Below are 19630 nucleotides of genomic sequence, written 5' to 3' on the forward strand. Positions count from 1 at the left end.
TAATACTGTTTCATCTTGCAGTTATTTGACTGCATACAAAATGAATGTCCTCACGCCTGTTTGTATCATTGACATTCAATTCTATTTAGCCATGTTTGTACATAAGTACTGTCTGTTTATGCTATATGTGCTCAATAAAAACAAAATAAATTAAAAATAAATAAATAAATAAATAAAAAGTTTTAAGAGGGATGTCATTTTGGAGCATGCTTGAAAAAAGAAAACACTCGGTTCCCATGACTGAGGAGTTTGAGCCAGAGCTCAGCAGTGCACATTACATCCCTCCGAGAGGTCTCTCCCTTGGCAACATTTAACGGTCAACTTGGCAATTACAGCCAATTCGCTGTTTCCACAGATGTCCCCGTGGCTCGGCAAATGAGCATTCACGCACATGCAAACACCCTCCATAATTCCGAGGTGACAGTGTTTATATCGGTCAGAAACTGGCCGGACGCCCGACGTTGGCGTGTTTACGGGCGTCTGTCTGGAGTGTAACCCGCGAGTTTCAATCGATCCGTTGCGTTCCCGGCCAAATCTCCTGACAGATATGTTCATCACAGCAGCCCCCGCCGGGAGGACGCCAGGAAGAGGAGCAGGGAGGGGGATCTCCGCCGCGAAGCCGCCCAGCTGTCTTTGCAAGCGAACCCACGTACCAACGACCTGCGTGAGCTTTCACTGTTATTTAATGCGCTTCACCTGGAAGCGGAGAGGAGCTCATCTCCACCTCGCTCACTATATCTACACGTTACATATCGCACAATTATTTTACTGTAGTGAGGAGAATGGCAGAATCCGGATCTTATAATCGACATATGGAAAATGGGAATTTTAGGGAAAAGGGAAAAATAAATAAAATCCACTAATTATTGCATTCAAAAGACAAAAAAATTGTGCAAATAACTGAGAGGAGAGAGATTGAGTGAGTCATTCTTTTACAGATATTTAGAGTCTCAAATAGATTTTGTATTCAAAAGAAAAAAAAATCTCTCATTACATCTACATGTTACATATGACACAATTATTTCACTGTATTGAGGAGAACGGCAGAATCTGTATTTTAAAATCGACCCATTCTTAGGGAAAAGGGAAAAATAAATAAAATCTACTAATTATTGCATTCAAAAGACAAAAAAATGGTGCAAATAATTGAGAGGAGTGATAAAGTAAGTCATTCTTTTACAGATATTTAGAGTCTCAAATAGTGTATTAATAAAAACAAATCAAATCCAAAAGTTATTGTATTCAAAAGAAAAAAAAAATCATCTCTCATTATATCTACATATTACTTATCACGCAACTATTTTACTGTATTGAGGAGAACAGCAGAATCTGGATATCATAATCAATGTATGATTAGGGAAAAGGGAAAAATAAATAAAATCTACAAGTTATTGCATTCAAAAGAGAAAAAAAAAGTGCAAATAATTGAGAAGAGAGTGATTGAGTGAGTCATTTTAGAGATATTTAGAGTCTCAAATAGTGTCTATTAATAAAAACAAATCAAATCTAAAAGTTATTGCATTCAAAAGAAAAAAAAATCATCTCTCATTATATCTTCACGGTACATATGACACAATTATTTTACTGTATTGGGGAGAACAGCAGAATCTGGATCTTAATATCAATCCATGCTTAGGGAAAAGGGAAAAATAAATAAAATCTACAAGTTATTGCATTCAAAGTAAAAAACAAACAAACAACAATGCTAATCATTTAGAATAGAGGGATTGTGAAGAGTAAGTCGATTTTTCTAGAGATACGTAAAGACTTAAATAGTGTATATAGATAAAAACAAATAAAACCAACAAGTTCTTGCATTCAAAAGAAAAAAAAGGGCAAATAATTGAGAAGAGTGATGGAGTAATTCATTCTAGAGATATTTAGACACTCAAATAGTGTTTATTAATAAAAACAAATCAAATCTACAAGTTATTGCATTCAAAAGAAAAAAAATGTCTGTTACTATATTTACACATTAGATATGACAACTATTTTACTGTATTGAAGATAAAGGCAGAATCTGGATCTAAAAATCGACATATGATAAAAACAAATCAAATCTACAAGTTATTGCATTCAAAAGGAAAAAATAATAGTGCAAATAATTGAGGAGAGGGACTAAGTAAGTCATTCTTCTAGATACTTAGAGACTCAAACCGCGTACATCAATAATAAGAAAAGGGCTTCTAAGGATAGAGATATTCCTTTTTTATTTTGCTCTGCTGCGCTCTGGTAAAACACACATTTTGAGCTGATTTGATTTAATGCACCCGTTTGAGGATCGCTGAGAGAAGCAGCAAACTTTAAGAGCGATGCGACGCCCCAGAATTTCACAGACGATTTTTTTTTTTTTTTTTTTTTTTTTTTGCACCACCCTTCTCCACTCGGGGAGTTACTAAAAGAACCTCCGCGACTTGGCAACCGCTGAGTCCAGATGGTGGAAATCTGGAGCACTGGGCGGGAGGAAGGGAGCGGTGGCGGGATAGAAAGAGAGAGAAGGAGGGAAGGAGGGATGGAGGATGAAAGGGGAATAGAGGTAAAGACGGCGTGCGTGATTGCAGGCAAAACCCCCAACCTTGCAGAGGAAAACAAATGGCTGCAGGGGGGACGGACGGATGGACGGACGGATGGACGGACGGACGGACGGACGGAAGATCTGCTTGTGTCTCCACCGACTCCATTGGGGTGGATTGATTTACGTTAGAGACATTTGAAATAGATGAAGGAAATCGTGGACACGTATGGAGTGGGAAAAAAAAAAAAAAAATGGAGCGGAGGTGAGGATCCGTGACCCTGAGTGTCCGGCCCTGGACGGACATACTGCGGGATTAAACCCCCTCCCCCCCCCGTGGCCACTCGGCACGGCCGAGCTAATTTGATCCCGTCAGAACAACCGGCGGGGGAGCAGGGAGCACGGCGATGCTTCATTACAACAAAAAAAAAAAAAAAAAAAAAGTAATTTAACGGGGAAAAAGTCAAGGTGTATAATACGAGACAGGCGACGGAGAAAGAATTAGTCTGACTGACATTTCCCCTTCAGATTCATCTTCTTTTTTTTTTTTTTTCTTTTTAATAAATTGTCTGTCGCAAACAGATAACTATGTCCCGTCTGACAGGCCCCTGTTGTGCGTTTGAGAAGCCAATTTCAGCCATCTGGAAAAATTCATAGGAAACACCCTAATAACCAGCTCGGGGCACGCAGAGCGCAGAACGCGGCCTTCTGACGTGCTGCAGAATCAAAGAATGTTATCAGCTCTCCGATAAGGTGAGCGGAGAAGAGGCTGGAGGGGGGGGTCAACATCTGTTTAGTACGTGCGAAACGCAATTCGGAATATTAAATCACCGTCTAGATCGCTCCCGCCGATGGCTTTTGGACCAAATTTGGCCTGCAAAGGTTTGAATTTTCATTTCACACAGCAAGTAAGCTCTGTTTAGCATTTGAAATAAAAAGCTTCTCCGGCTTCATTTGGGTCTAAACACTCAATACAAGTGACAAGAAGTCAGGAAAGGGTTAAAAAGTGTGTAAACTAAACGTCTTCACTCAGATATCCTGGTTGATTCTCTGCTAAATTTCATCAAGAGTTACAGTTTATTTATCTTTCCATGTGTTTATTTACCTACCTTGTATGCACTAATGAATTCCTGAATTTGTTTGCTCATTTATTGCATTTTACAGTTATTTCAGTTTGTATGAAATGTGCATTAAAACCAAAAATTTAGCTTTATTGTCAATTTCTCTTTTTGCAAAAAGGGCCAGATTTGGTCGGTGAAAAGGTAGTTGGGGCCGACCATTCCTCAGACCATTTCCGTTGTAAATTCACATGTAAATATGTAACTATATCACTTTGCTATCTTTAGCTCACTCGAATCTGTCGTCAATTGCATCACCCAGATAGTTAAAGGTTAAAATAATAATAAATAAAATACAAGTGGAGCAAGATAATGAATAGGCTTTATCACCGGTTTCATAATGTGATCATATCTCAGCTGTTTAGCTCATAGAACCTGTTGGTGAATAATACAGTGGAGTTTTTTAGCTTTGCCTCCTTCATAATAATAATAATAATAATAATAATAATAATAATAATGATCCCAGGGATTTTATTTCATTTTAGTTTCACATCATCTACAATTGAACAAACAGGAGCAAAGAAATCTATTCCTCTCGTTCGGTCCTTAAGGCTCTAAGTGTCAAGTAGCTTTTTGCTCACGTTCATTTCATTGTCCACTCCTCTCAAAAAAATCAGTAGCTGAGCGGTTTTAGATGCATCTGTGCTTTCGTCGCAGGCTAACAAAAAAAAAGTTAAACTCCTTTTGCTTGTAACTGTCCCTCGATGTGAGATGACATTTCTTAAATCCTCCGTGCCACTACGCTAGCGCTACGACCGAGGCTAACGTTGGCTAGCTCTTGTTTTTTCTCAGGAAAAATTTTATCCACCATTTTCATCACACAGTTTTTAATAAATGGTTTGCGGTGCTTGGCAATTGGCATTGCCGCCTCGTAGCTCATCTTTGTAATTCATTTGAGTCACGGGCTCTTGTGAAAAAACACCACTGTGCTCAAAACAGCTTCCGGCTGCTTCAATTTTTTAGCACGTTCGCGCTCCGTTAGCTTGTCATGGTTAGCATGTTTCAACTGATAGCGCCTATCAATATTGAGTTCTTTGAAAACATCGAAATTAGGCAGACACGGTTGTTTCGTATATCATTGAAAAAATACTCGGACTTCCACCACGGCGGCCCTCGCTGTCAACTTTTCTCTTTTTAGTTCAAGTTGCCATTTAAGAAATGGGCTAAAAGTATATCATAGGGGTGAAAGTTCACACGCGACAAGAGAGCGGCCACAGGTCTACTGCCACCTACTGGTGAAATAAAAAATGATACAAATAATTATTAACTATTAATTGTGACATTTGTTTATTATAAAAAAACAGAAAATTAAAAAAAAAAAAAGTTTTTTGTTTTTTTTTCTATGTCATGACAGGTGGAAATTTGGACTTTGGGCATGCCTGTACTAAACATATAGAGGAATCGTGAAGACGTTTCTCACAATCCCACAGTGATATGAAATTAACAAAATAAAAATGATAACGTGACAATTAAAGTGCACTATTACTGCTACAAACAGTAAGCATTGAACTATACGGTATAAAGTGCACACAGATACAAACTGCTGGTGAGGTGAAAGACGACAGACGTTCGACGGCATGAAGACTGACGTGTATAAATATATGTAATTTGAATATAGAGTAGCAGCAGAGATTTTTTTTGTACAGTTTAGTGCAAAAGGTCAGTAAGAATTATCATAATGGTATATAATACAATACCAGAACGATGTTTTTTTTTCCCTGTGACAGTCCAAATAGCAGTAGTGCAAAAAAAAAGTGGTAATATTGCGATGTATTGTCAGAGTGATACTTCTAATCCAGACTGCAGAATATATGCTAAGCAGCTAAACAACTGGACCAATAAAATCTATGGTATTATTATTTTCTCTCTATATTCTTTCTCTCTTTAATATATAATGAAATCCCAACAGACACTTGCCTGTTTAGAATAGACGTGGCTGATATTCTCCATGCATGTTTATTCATTTACCCTTCGCAATGTTATCGATTATTAATTTACAGATGTTGCCTAAAGCAGTATAATTTCTGTTTTTTTTGTGTGCAATGCTCTGCCTTTCAAAGAATAATATTTTTGGTTTATTTTCCACCATATTTTTTAATTTTTTAAAGTGAGTGAATGAATGTGTATGTCTTTATATTTTTCAAGGTTTCTTTATTTTTATTCCATTCAGAAGCAAAGAAATTTGTCTCTTGAGGTCCGGTAGAGTGCCAGAAGAAGCAATGCACGATAAAATGAAAAAAATATGAGTATGAAATATGCACAGTAGATGGGTAAACTACGCAAACATTACCTATGAATAAAATGTGCAAAACAAGCAGTAGCTTGAAAAATAGGCATGTGCGTGATGAGGGGCTTTGTGCATTTGAATAAATTGAAACAGATAATATGAAATGTTTGGTTAGTGCGGTTTTTCGTAAGAAAAGCAGCAATGCAAATATACCGTGGCCCCTTAAGATACCAATCGCTTTATATATGAATTTTTCAAGATACAAAGCGCGGTTCGAGCTCATTTTATCCTTGAAATATGGAAAAAAAAAAAAAAAAAAAAATCATGATTCGAATACGAGTGTGAGAAAATCAAAATTCGAAATCGACGCGATGCGCAATACCAATGCGCTTCATGACGCCGCCCCATCATCTGAATTGCCGCTGCCCGCTTTTTCTAAATGAATCTCATGTATGTTTGTCATGTAACTTTTAAAGAAACAGTTCATTTTATAAATAAAGATTATTATAATTTTCCTTTAAACTAAAACAAGGGAAAAATTTGGACTTGGCGTTACTGCTAGGTAATTACGTAATGATTTACTTGACTTTGGCAACATGCGGCCATGACCTCCGCTGAACGTGGTCGGACTGCATTATTTTCATTTCATTTATTTATTCATTACGAGACAGTGTATTAAACATTAGGCTATAATAGAGTGAAGATGGTTTCCAGATTCTGATGGCTAATTTAGATCCCTAATTTCCATCCTGAGTGCATCCTCATCTGCAGTTCTGTCCACTCGTATCAACCAGGGGGTATTATAGTAATATTAAGTGAAACACATTATATTTCAGTGCGGATATCAAAGTAGAGACACATTAGATACTGGTGTTGACAACCCACAATGAAATTTAAATGTTATCAATCAGTTGCAGCAACTATGATGTAATTTATGAGATAGAAGGGTGGAAAGCATGGAATGCATGGGTAAAGTGGCCCCTTGAGATACAAATAACTTTATATACAAATATATATATATATATATATATATATATATATATATATATATATACATTTCATCATAAATCAAAATTACAGGTAGTCTGGGCAGCTCGTGCAGTGCGTATAATTTTTTATCTTTGTGCTTATTTTGTGTATTTTTTTTAATAATCATCATAGGCCCAAAGAAAGAAGATGATTTCTATGGAAATGAAGCAAGAAATAATAGCAAAACATGAATGTGGTTTATGTGCGACTGATATTGCACGTATTTTCTTATTTTACTCTGGAAAATTAATTTAAGATACTAATAATAAAAAAAATCTTAAGGGACCTGCATTTTTGAGCATTCTGGACATTCATTCATTCATAGTAACCATGGTAACCGTGAGGTTGCAGTTTTTGTGCTTGTCTGTGACTTTCCAGGGCTCAGTCAGTAACACTAGAGTTAGGTGACATTATGGTTGGTCTTTTCGGCTCAAGAGAGGTAAAAGGAGAACTCCCGAGGCGGCGAGGGACGGCGAATATGGGAGGCGCTTTGTGATGTATCATCAGCAAAACACCTGCAGCCGCTGCTGAGCGTGTAAAGAGAAAAGGCAGCAGAGATGGATGACTCCGGGGCTGAGCGATAAACAAACCCCCCGGGGTTTGCACTCTTAACTAATCATTTTCTAGGATTTGTGCTGGGAATTTCTATTGATCATTCATTGCTTCATTTTCCATACTCAGCCGTCATTGGGCGAGAGGCGAGGCTCATATAGAGTCAGACGACCAATCATACAGAGACATGAAGCCTTCCACTCTCTCATTCACAGATCTGTCCAATAAACCTCCTGCATGTATTGATCTTTTTTAGCTAACTTCTAATCCATTTTCCATTTTGGGATTTTTTCCTCTTATTATTCTCCATTTTTTTTTTTTATGTTAAAATATCCATTTATAAAAATGTCACAAACTCACGTATATATGTGTATGCAAATGTGTGGATCCCATTTTGTTGATAGTTTTTGTCCCATTTTGATCGATAATTTTGAGATAACTTCTAACCCATTTTTCATTTCTGTATTTTTTTTTTATTATTATTCTCCTATTTTTTTTTTATTTAAACATCCATTAATAAAAATGTCATGAACACACATGTATACATGTATGTGTGGTTCCCATTTTGTCGATATTTTTTGTCCCTTTTTGTCCAATTTTTGATCAATAACTTTGAGCTAACTTCTGATCCATTTTCCATTTCTGTGTTTTTTCTTATTATTATTTCACTAACTTTTTTTTTTTATTTTAAACATCCATTTTATAGAAATGTCACAAACACACACATATACGTGTAAGTGTATGTGTGGTTCCCATTTTGCTGATATTTTTGTCCCATTTTGATCGATAATATTAAGTTCACTTCTAACTCATTTTCCATATCTGTGTTTTTTCCTCTTATTATTCACTCATTTTCCATTTCTCTGTTTTTTCTTATTACTATTTCACAATTTTTTTTTTTTTTAATTTAAAACATCCATTATTAAAAATGCCACAAAGACAAATTTATACGTGAATGCGTATGTGTGGTTCCCCTTTTGTCGATATTTTTGGCTCATTTTGATCACTGCTTTTGAGCTAACTTCTAACCCATTTTCAATTTCTGTGTTTTTTCATTTTATTATCATTCCACCAACATTTTTTTTTTTTGTATTTCAAACATTCATTTATAGAAATGGCACAAACACACACATATACGTGTATGTGTGGATCCCATTTTGCTGATATTTTTGTCCCATTTTGATTGAATATTAAGCTAACTTCTAACTCATTTTCCATTTCTGTTTTTTCTTATTATTATTTCACAATTTTTTTTTTAAATTTTAAACATCCATTATTAAAAATGTCACAAAGACACATTTATACTTGAATGCATATGTGTGGTTCCCCTTTTGTCGATATTTTTGGCTCATTTTGACCAATGCTTTTGAGCTAACTTCTAACCCATTTTCCATTTCTGTGTTTTTTTTATTATTATTATCCTATATATTTTTTTAACATTAAACATCCCATTAATAAAAATGTCGTGTTTGTGGTTCCGATTTTGTGATACTATTTTTAAATTTGTATATATTTTGTGTTGACAATATTCACAGCAAATCAGCAATTCTTAATAAAATCAGCGGGCGAAAAAAAAAAAGAAAAAAAAAAAAAAAAAAAAAAAGAAAGAATCAGTCTTTACCTGTAACCTGGAAGGTGCACTTCCCGGCCCCGGCCTCATTGATGACGTTGCAGGTGTACTCCCCCCAGCCGTCTCGGTTGAGGCTCCGAATGGTGTACTCCGTCTCGTCCCTCTGTGCGTCGAACGCTCCCGCGTGGAGAAGCCGGTTGGACAGAAGCCACTCGAATCGCAGCACGCGGGAGGGATGCGCCCGCAACACCCGGCAGGTCATCACCACCGGCCTCCCCAGGCCCTGCCGCATCTCGGTGTACACCGGCTCCACCGTCGGAGGGTCTGAGTAGGGGGGGACACGGGAGTTCAGCCGACATTTGACGGGGGCGGGATAAAAAGGACGTCGGCGCAGAGGGAATACAAAGTGCACGGGGAGAAGAAAAAGCTTTGGACGAAGAGGACATAGAAGAGCATAAAAAGAAACGTGGGAGGAAGGTGGAAGGTGCTTGGATATCTATACACCAAGGACGCTATTGAGACAAGGGCCCTCTTGAGCAGATCGGGTTTCTGTATCCCGGAGCGATTTACAGAAGTGCAGACCTCGGCTGCCGGACCGTGAACAAGAACAAACAAAAGAAAGAACTCAACATAATGTGATTTAGCAGATCCGCCATGAATGTATACGGTCTTTCTTGATCCTTCTTAATGCTCTATGAGAGACCGCGTGCATCCAATGGGTTGTAAAAAGTTTAACAAGAAGATTATTGGCCCTGGGCTTGGTCTTTACTGGGGAAAAAAAAAGGCACATGGCAATTTCAAAAACACAATCGAGTCATGTTTTATTTTCCTGTTTGTTTCGGGATAGATGATAAAAAGCACGGCTTGAGATCGGACTCTGACTCAGACCGCCTGGCGTCCCGAGACGGGGCCTTCGTGAAATCCGAACACTGACGTACTGTTTTTTTTTTTGTACGAAACGTGGGAGGCTGCTTATCCGAGGTCACGTCTGAGTGGATGAAAGTTTGCGGACCACGAAACCTCTGTCATCAAACATGTAAAAACAGTTTCATTGCACTATAAAAGTATTTTGATGTAAAAGAAAAAAAAAAAGCGTCTGGGCAGATTCGGCATCTTTCGTTGTAGCTTTTCATTGAAAAGACCTCGATAAAAAAGGCTGATGACCTCCAGCCAAAAGAAAATGACACCAATTGGAATCGCATAAAAGTTGAATTTAAACATATTATGGAAACTAAATAAAAAATAAAAAAAAACTCTCTCAATATATGAAGACATGATTCAATCTGAAATATCTGCTACATTGTATTGCTGTGCAGACAGAAATACATTTTTACACCAATAATATTGAATAATTATACTTGGGTTTGCTTAGCTAGTGGAGAAACCGTAGCGTGCTTGCTACTTTTCTAAAATTTCCATTCTCAGTGTTTATTGGCCTTGAAGCTTCAAGTATCCCCCATCACACTTCTACTGAATACTGGACCAGATTTGGTTTGCAGCCTTCAAGTGTCAGTCTCAACACACACACACACACACACACACACACATCATTATACAGAGTGAAGCTCAAATACCAGAATGGAAAAGGTGGGGAAAAAAAAAAAAAAATCTTGACAAAAGATCCGCAGCACAGCACAAAAAAAGGTCGATACAACTCGGTGCTGAAAAAAAAAAAGGACAATAGTAAGACCGACAGTAGATGTAATACAATCAGATTTCGCAAAAAACCCTAGAACATCGAATGGAATGAGCCATAATTTATGAAACATGGATAAAAGGATGATGAAGTGCACCTCAAGCTTAAAAAATAGAAAATTAATAACTTATTTTAGAATCTGACGAGCTTCACCTCACCCCACCCAGACAACTTTGCGGTGAATTATTTAGCCAGTCATTTCAGGGCCAGGTCTGGAGAGGAATATGACCTTCGTGCAACCCACACCCTCGCTCTTCAACATCCTTTATGCGTAATATTCTAAAAAAATGATATACGACGAGTGCCTGTGCAGGTTTTACAAGAACAGATGCATGCAGGAGTGACGCACGAGAGCGTGGATATCGGCATCGATGATTTCCCCGTCTTCAGCATGTTGACCGGCGAATGCAGATGAACATTGGTTTAAAACGGGTTTTTAGAAACGGTGGATGCTGAGAGGAGGCAAGAACCATGCAGAGCTTATTAATTGCCTTCATTTGCATCTTCCCTCACAGAGGCGATGCAGGTCGCTACCTTGTGCAAGTCTGGGCTACAAATGTTGCTCTGAAATGTAATCTGTTACAGATCACTGATTACCTGATTGAAATTGTAATCTGCAAAATAATCTTCCCCGGCAATCACATGTGCGCTAGAATTACCGGGTCTTTGCAGTTTATTAGCGCGCACAATTAAATGGCCGGTTAAGATTTACGACGATAATTTGATAATGTATAACCTGAACTGACCACAGGCGGGAGATGATGTCATGTCTGTTTAATGGCGTTTAGCTTACATCACAATCCATCTCTCCGAAATACGCTGTAAAAACTGAGGAAAAAAAAAAAAGTTTTGACATTTTCACGACACAAATTTCCCTCATTAAATTAGAAATAAATCAGAAAAAAATCAGAAATAAATCAGAAAATAATTATAAATCAAGAAATAATTATAGGATACGCAGTAAAGACAGTTGAATAAAATGAATAAGAAACAAATATATCGTAATGTTGGGGCAAATCAGTTTCTCAACAAACATCCCTTCCCCTTAAAAATCAGCCCAGCCTGTGTTTTATTTTTTTACCCAAATCTGATAGCTGATTACTGAATCTCTGCTCATCACATAACTCAAATGATATGTTAAAGTGCGGCGATGACTCACAGCCCCAGAGCCTACCTGAGTGGCACTGGACCAAATTGCGGTAAGTGCATTTCCATTTCCGAAGACAGACAAACGATATCTGGGGCCTATAGGCGATGTCTTATGTAACCAAAACATCTTGTAAATTAAGGGCATACCCATATGAAACTTCTACCGAGCAAACATAAAAATGAAAGTATCAAAAGGGTTGTGTCTGATATTCCCTGAGTGAATCAGCAAGGGGGCTCCGAGTAGCTGTAAGTCGCAGGCTGAAGGAAAAGCCATTTTGCATGTTGAGATGCAATCCATCATCAGTCGCAGCTGGATACCTTGCCGGTAATGTTGAAAAGAACATTTGTACCCCCCCTGCCCACCCCAGCACCCTCCCACGGCCCGTGGAGACGCCACCTAAAAGCGCGACAAAGACAACGACCGCATGCGTGCCGTGGCGGCTGAGCGGCTGCAACCTCGGGACGCCATGTTGGTATTCGCATGTATGCTTGCTTCCTTGCTTGCTTGCTTGAACGCATCAGTGACGTCCGCGAGGTTCGTGGCTGGTGAGGGGCAGATTTCATCACGATCAAATTTACAAACATATGAACCCTACAGAGTAGCTTATTCACCATTTGATTGGCAGGAGTTAAGGGGTTTAAAAATTAAATGTTTAAAATCTCACATCAGCTTTTTCTGCTACCATGAGGCAGGAGAGCTGCGTGCCTCACTTGGTGGCTCTTTGCATCTGTTTTATAAAACTACCGTAATTTACGGACTATTGAGCGCACCTCAATATAAGCCGCACCGGCTAGCCGATCGCTATTTCGGGCTTCCTCCCGTGCACTAAAAAAGACAAAAAAACACTGTTTGTTGACAAAAAAAAAAACACTGTTCATTAGAAATGTAGTTCATAGAACAAACTTGTTTGTACACTTTAATCGCGACATACAGGCATACAGCAATACGGTGTTAGTGCAGAGCATGCTAGCAGTCAGCTGTCGTAACGCAATCTACGTTGTGGCTCAACAGTCCGCTGCCTCACCGCACGTCCCTTCTCAGTATTCAAACAATATATGTGAAAAGCCGCCGATTGTGAATCAAACACTGGCGAAGTTAAATGAAAAAAAACCTTTACAGTGCAAATCACCGATAAATATTTCACATATTTTTTCTTTCCAAAATTGGCAAGTGAGGCACGGCCTCTCCTGCCTCCCTTGACTGAACGTCACTGCCATGCATGCACCTTCGGCTAAACGGTTGCAATTTTTCTTTGGCGTCAGGGAAAACTTGACGCGTGTATTGACGGGTAATTTGTACTCGCTTCAAACTGCATTTTTTCCCTCAAGGGAAAAGAAAACGCCTGCTCGTGGCACATTGAATACTGATGTGACGTAGACCCTCCTGGTCTACGTGCGCTACAACGGTACATTTGAAATTAACAGCGTTTCTTTCGGCAAATTTGACAAAAAAGATCCTGCGGTAGAAATACCACATACAAGAACAAGCAGAATAAATAAATGTCCCACGCGTTCTGAGTCGGCCCGCCGATCCTCACAAAACAATCTTTGCCCGTGAGCTCCCATTTGAAGTTTTTTCGGCAGTTACTCGCTCTGTAATGCAAGAACTGAGCAGAAGCTCTTTACAGACGGGCAAGTCTGTCATAGAACTATGAGAATGCATTTACGACGCTCACCGTGGAGCTTAAACTCGATAAAAGCATCCGAGAAATCATTGATTCGGTGCTGAAACATACACGATTTTGTTTTCCGTGAGGAAATATGGGCTATAACACTATTCCTCGGGGGGGGTAACTTACCATTCCCTCAGCATTGTGTCATCTGGCGACTTTCACCACGACGTGTATTATTATATTTTAAATTATTACATTTATTTCAAATGTATTTTGAGTTTGAGCTCTGTTTAGTTCTGACTGGTGTAACGCCCGCCTCGACATATCGGTAAAGTTTTGAGCGGGAAAAAAAAAAAAAGCATAACCTTTGAAATGTAAGACACTTCAGTGAGTGAATATGACGTTCTTTAGGATGTCAAACAAACATATAAAGAATATATAATGATAACCCAGATTCGGTTTATTTATAATGAGTCTTCTGTGTTGAATAATGTAAAGAAAAACAGCCACGCATCGGCGCACCCCCCCCCGAGCTAACGCCGCTCCAATCAAACAATGGACTTAACCAACATCTGCATTATCATACTGTTATTCAATTTAGGGGTAATTTATTAGCACAGATATTCCTATTAATAACAATCAATGCAAACGGGTCAGTGCAAGGAGTGACCTGGTGATCCGCTAATAGCTTTAGTTCCATTATCGACCAGGTTATGAATTATTCCGTCTGAGCTGTTTTGCGGGCTTCTGTTTACAACCCGACGCGTTCGCGTGACCTTTTCTGCCGCGCATTTGATGCGCTTGATCAATTTGATATTTTTCCATTGAAAGAAAAACACAAAACAAAAACAGCGAAAGGTTATTAAATTTTCATCCGTAAATACAATGTTTTCGAGCCTCGCCCTGCTGTTCGGGATTAATCTGCCACTGCCGGGCTAATGGGAAGCGTTCGGATGCGGTTCACATTACGGCGGACCTCGGGGGCCGGCTTCACCGCGCGTCTTGGCGGAGGAATTAATTAAAAACAATAATTATATAATTCTGCTCATTACTTTGGCTCGGGCCCCGGCTTTTTATCCCGCCGTGGCTTTTTGATGTGTGTCAGATAGTGAGACTCTCGCTCGGGGGGACAGTCGTACAGGTTGCATCACGCCGGTATTACGGATGTTGTGAAAAGGAACAGAAGGGGAGGCTCGGATAAAAGATTCCTGTGCATCTGCGCTAATGTATAGCTTGACAACTCGAATTCTGACAGACACTGGTATCTAGGACAAGGGGGGGGCCGCGCCATACCTCCCTTCTTCGCTCGATTTCTCTCGGTTTCTTCCCCTCGCTCTCTCTCAAGCCCCTGGACCGTGCCAAGTCGGTTTGACTAAGAACATTAGGGTGTCACAGCTTGGGATTTGGCGTTTGCAATTCTATTAGAGTGATGACGCTAAAGGCAGACGTCTTTCATTCCCTGTAGCTCTCCTCATGGTGTTGCCGGTGCCAGCCAACAGATGCAGGTTTTTACATATCAAAGCTGTTGACTTGCCAGAGTCGTTCCTTCACGCTTCTAATGCTCTTTGCTTCAGAGGACTGTACCTCGGTCCCTTGATCAAGTTACTAAACGCGGCTTTGCACATGGCTCGCCACCAAAGGCGGGTGGCTCATACTGGGACCTGGAAATGCAGACGAGAAAAGCGTCTCAGGGGGATTGGCTTGTGCTTACACACCGCGAGACGGGCCAAGAGAAGAGGGAGCGGAGACATACCGACGAGCGAATAAAAGCGAAGGACGAAACCGGGGCCGGGTTTTATTTAAAGAATTTACTCGGACGCACGTTCGGACCCGACTCGCTCGAATGGTGTCACGGCGATCAATCGATACGAGGAGACGACCGTCGATGCTTTTTTTTCGAGTTGAACTTTCATGCCGGCCATTAATAAGTAAAACAAAATCTGAAGGACTGGCGCCGAAGCTGGAACGTAGCAGAATGATCGATTTTTTTCAATACCCACTCGCTGATAACGTTCCTCATTATGTGTACCGCTTCCAAGACGGTGGGCAGATGAAAGTGCTGTACAGTATCGAGAGCTCTCAGGCATAAGAGGTGTTTTCTTTGCCTTCTCTCATCCTTTCTTTTATCAAATAAAATTCTGCAGTCATTCAAAAACTTGGAGACCTTGCCGGGAATAATAATAATAATTTGTGGTATCTTAGTTTCTCACAATTTCCCCTTTTAAACCAATGCAGTTTTGCTTTTGCGAGCAGATGTTGCCAAAGTCAAAGAAAATTTGAATTTTGAACGAAAAATCATTCAACCATTTTAAGGGAACTCTGAGTGAACACACACACACACACACACACAAATATTTACTGTATACATGTTCATGCTTTGTCTAATTGGGTGGAAATTCAAACCCTCCTTCAAAGGTCATGCCATAAATACTAAGCTGTGAAACTGCAAATAATTTGATCTATTCCTTTCTATTTCTGCCATTTAAGAGGTTCATCTTTCATCGGGATTACCTTTTATAGAGCCCGGGTATGTTTCACCTAATTTTATCGCATGTATAGTATGTGCCGAGATGGAACGCATTCATTTTAAAGGCAGATACACAAAGTGCATTAAACCGCATTTATTTACTGCCGCCATCTTTTTTTTTTTTAACCACTTTTTCTGCTGTCGTCTTGTTTGGAGGACTCCTGGGAAACGTCCTCGTCAGGTTAGGAAGGCCACATTTACGCTGACGTTGACGTGTTCCCAATGGCAGACATCCGGACGAGTTGGTCTTGACTCGCAGTGATAAGCCACAAAAAAATGATGGATTCCAAGCATGGTAACCTTGATTCGAGTACGGCTGTATATTATGAATATTGTGATTGCTGTTATAAAGTCCAATTTTGGAAAACAAGCGTTTCCCGACCCTGTCTGTTGGACGGCGGCGCTGCAGCAGAAGTGGACGTCTCTGAGTTCCTTCCGAGTTCTAAATCATGGGTGGGCAAACTACGGCCCGCGGGCCACATCCGGCCCGTTGGTCTTTTTAACCCGGCCCGCCAAAGATTGGTACAGAATTCACACTTAAATGATTGAATGATCGGCTCAATGAATGCGGGAGCTCAAACAGGAAGTTATTTCATTTTTGGAGCTACTTGAGAATTTTCCTGAGCTGAATGACGCAGATTGGCTTTGTGATTTAGACCTTACTGCGGACGCACTGACACACATGGATGAGCTGCACGTGAAGCTACAAGGGAAAAACTAGTTTGTGCACGAAATGCAATCAAACGTCAGAGCCTTCAAAACCAAGCTGGTTTTATTTTCAAAGCAAATGTCAGACGAGTCTGACGTGAACTGCTGACAATGCCTTTTTATACATGTATCGTATCATGTGCTGACCCGGCCCGTCTGTCAAATTTTAAAAGTCAAGAAGTTTGCCCACCCCTGATCTAAATGATGTACAAGCGAAGGAGGTCCGTCTGTGTGATCGTCCCCACACCTACAGCTTGTACGAACCGGCATGTCCTACTCGATGTCAGCTACTGGACCGGGGATGTGTTTTCATTACATTACATTACTTTACAGTCATTTGGCAGACGCTTTTATCCAAAGCGACTTACAAAGAGAGCAATTCAGTCACCAAAGATCCGAAGTACCAGTAGTTGGAAGTCAGACGTGACCACTCAACCAAAAGGCCATCTCAGAACCATATACATACACGTGCTCTTTTTTGGGGGGGGGAGTTGGGGGCTAAGGTTTGTTTTCAGAATGGTGGAAGATGGGCAGCGAACCCGCTGTTCTGACCTTTTTCGGGAGTTCGTTCCACCACTGAGCAGCTGAGAGACCGGTTGGATTGGCAGCCGGTGGCTCTGAGTGATGGGGTGGACGGTTACCAAGAGGTGGCAGATCGGAGGGGACGGGTAGGGACATGTGGCTTGACCATATCCTGAAGATAAGACCCGTTCACCGCCCGGTAGGCGACCGCCAGGGTCTTGAACTTGATGCGGGCGGCTGCCGGGAGCCAGCGAAGGGACATAAGAAGGGGAGTTGTGTGGGAGAATTTGGGATTGTTGAACGCCAGGCGGGCTGCCGCCCTCTGAATAAGCTCCAGAGGCCTGATGGTCACCACCGGCAAGGAGGGAGTTGCGATACCGAACAAGAGATGACAAGAGCCTGGATGAGTATCTGAGGAATCTGCGCAACTTCCTGTTGTTGTAGAGGAGGAATCTGCAGGAACGTGCGACTGCTGCGACGTTCGCTGAGAATGACGAGCCGGTACAGGCAACTGATGAAGGAAATAATTCTGATATATTACATACGGGTGGAGAGATCCACCTTTGAGACACTAGTTTGATGTAACCTTGTTGGAGATGAGAACAGCTTGGACTGTCTCCTGCTCGTGACCTTTTCCAACGATTTACGACCGCATTCAAGTGTTTTTGGGCTACTCAGCAGACACCTTCCCAGTATTTTGGGGATTTTTTTCAAATGCTCGAAGATCGTGAGATACTTTTAGTGTGGGGATCTATATCTCTACACGGAAAACTGCAGCATCATTGTAGCCTGATGCATCTAAAAGCTTATTTATCTGCAGGCTACATACCTAAATACGCAATTCCGTTTCAAATGCTGCTAAACGTCACTCCCCTCATAGAAACACACTTTTGTTGGCATGGTTGTTAAGCGACGTGTCCACTGGACTAGAAGTCTACGTTCAATGTCAGATGATAGAAAGAAAGACAAATAGATGCGGCCTAGTAGACGATCTGTGCAACTATTGAATACATGGCGGCACGTGAAAGAGAACGGTTATATCGAAGCCACGTCGCCTTCTTTTTTCCCACGGTGACTTCTGGTGTCCGTTTTCTGCATTTGGCTTCGTGTCCGTCCTGCAGCGGACGGACGGGGAACTTTGTCCGTATTCCAACTTGATGTTGAGCATATAAACAAGATCCCTGACAGAACAGGGATCATATTTAGATCTTCTTGATTGTTTTAACATATCAGGTAGATTCTGAAGAACCAGAATTAGCCATGACTTGCATGACAATGTAAAACAATTAATGCTAAAATAAATGACTGAGCTTGTGTTTCTTTTTTAGATGACACAAGAAGAATTGGAATAGAAATGCAGTAATATTCGCAGTTGTGTTAAATGGAAAATGATACTTTGTTGCTTCAGTGTCTTTCCCATTCTGTTCATTGGAGTAGCAGAAGGGCATCTTCATAATCTAAATATTTGTTTACTTTCCGTTGTCAGCGCTGGCACATAGCGCAGCGTCGCTGTCGAAACGGGTTGTCATCTTTGTATAATTATAATCAATTCCACAAAATTCAACACAGACCTCCTCAAAACACATCAAAATCTAATTAATTCTCTTAACAAAGCACAGTGGGTAGCAGCTAAGCTGGAACGTGAGCGCCATAGCAAAGAGTACAATGAAACTCTCAAATTATTTGCTAATCTTCGTCAGCGAAAAACAGAACGGCGGCTCGTCTTGTTTCTCCTCAAAGTAAACATCGGTTGGCGGGTGGGCCAGGTCGACTGTAAATCAAAATATCCTGGCAACGCCGCGGCCATGACACGAATTTTATCGTCCACAATTTATCGCTTTATTTTTTTCTTTTTTTGAAGTCATATTTTTGACAAATGTACCGAAGACAAGAACCGCTTCCAAAGAGTCCAGACCTCTCGTGAGTTTTGAGATTCGCCTTTAAATTAAACGGGCTCTCCTTTGGCCAATGACCCAACTCTGCAATAACTTTCACGGAAATTGGCATCTTATTTGTAACGTAATTATCCTGACAGATGGCGAGGAAACCGACGGCGACAGCAATATGAACCCTTTTGATTGAGATAATGAGATACGGAGCAGTAAACTTGAAAATGGTAGTCAGCATGGAGCAGATCAAAACATTTCACAGTATGTTAGGAGTGATATTCTGCTTCACAGGTTCCTTCTAGATTAGGAAAATTGAGATGGAACACTGTTGGGATTAGCTAAGTAGGCCAGAAGGAAAACAATGGCAATATGGCAACGGAGAGAGTTTTTTCTATTTCCTGTAATCACATGCCAGAGAACGCTAAGCGCCATACATGCACAGCTTTCATTTCCTCTCTATTCATCTTCTGCTTCTTTTTATTTCCCCCCCCACCGCTGAAGACGGCTCTCCAATCCTT

The 19630-nt window shown here is 40.4% G+C and overlaps 1 protein-coding gene across 1 annotated transcript in view; it reads right to left on the bottom strand.

The window, feature by feature from the left end:
• The window catches only part of LOC147222600 (MAM domain-containing glycosylphosphatidylinositol anchor protein 2), a 254616-nt gene that overhangs the window by 63009 nt on the left and 171977 nt on the right, over window positions 1–19630 (bottom strand). Inside the window, exon 10 of the mRNA XM_086167514.1 lies at window positions 9060–9332. Within this exon, the coding sequence (XP_086023640.1) occupies window positions 9060–9332 (273 nt within the window). The remainder of the gene's footprint in view (window positions 1–9059; window positions 9333–19630) is intronic.

The sequence above is a fragment of the Fistularia commersonii genome, chromosome 20 (assembly GCF_037954325.1).
Source record: "Fistularia commersonii isolate RoL2024-O1a breed Wild chromosome 20, RoL_Fcom_v1.0, whole genome shotgun sequence".
Lineage (NCBI taxonomy): Eukaryota > Metazoa > Chordata > Actinopteri > Syngnathiformes > Fistulariidae > Fistularia > Fistularia commersonii.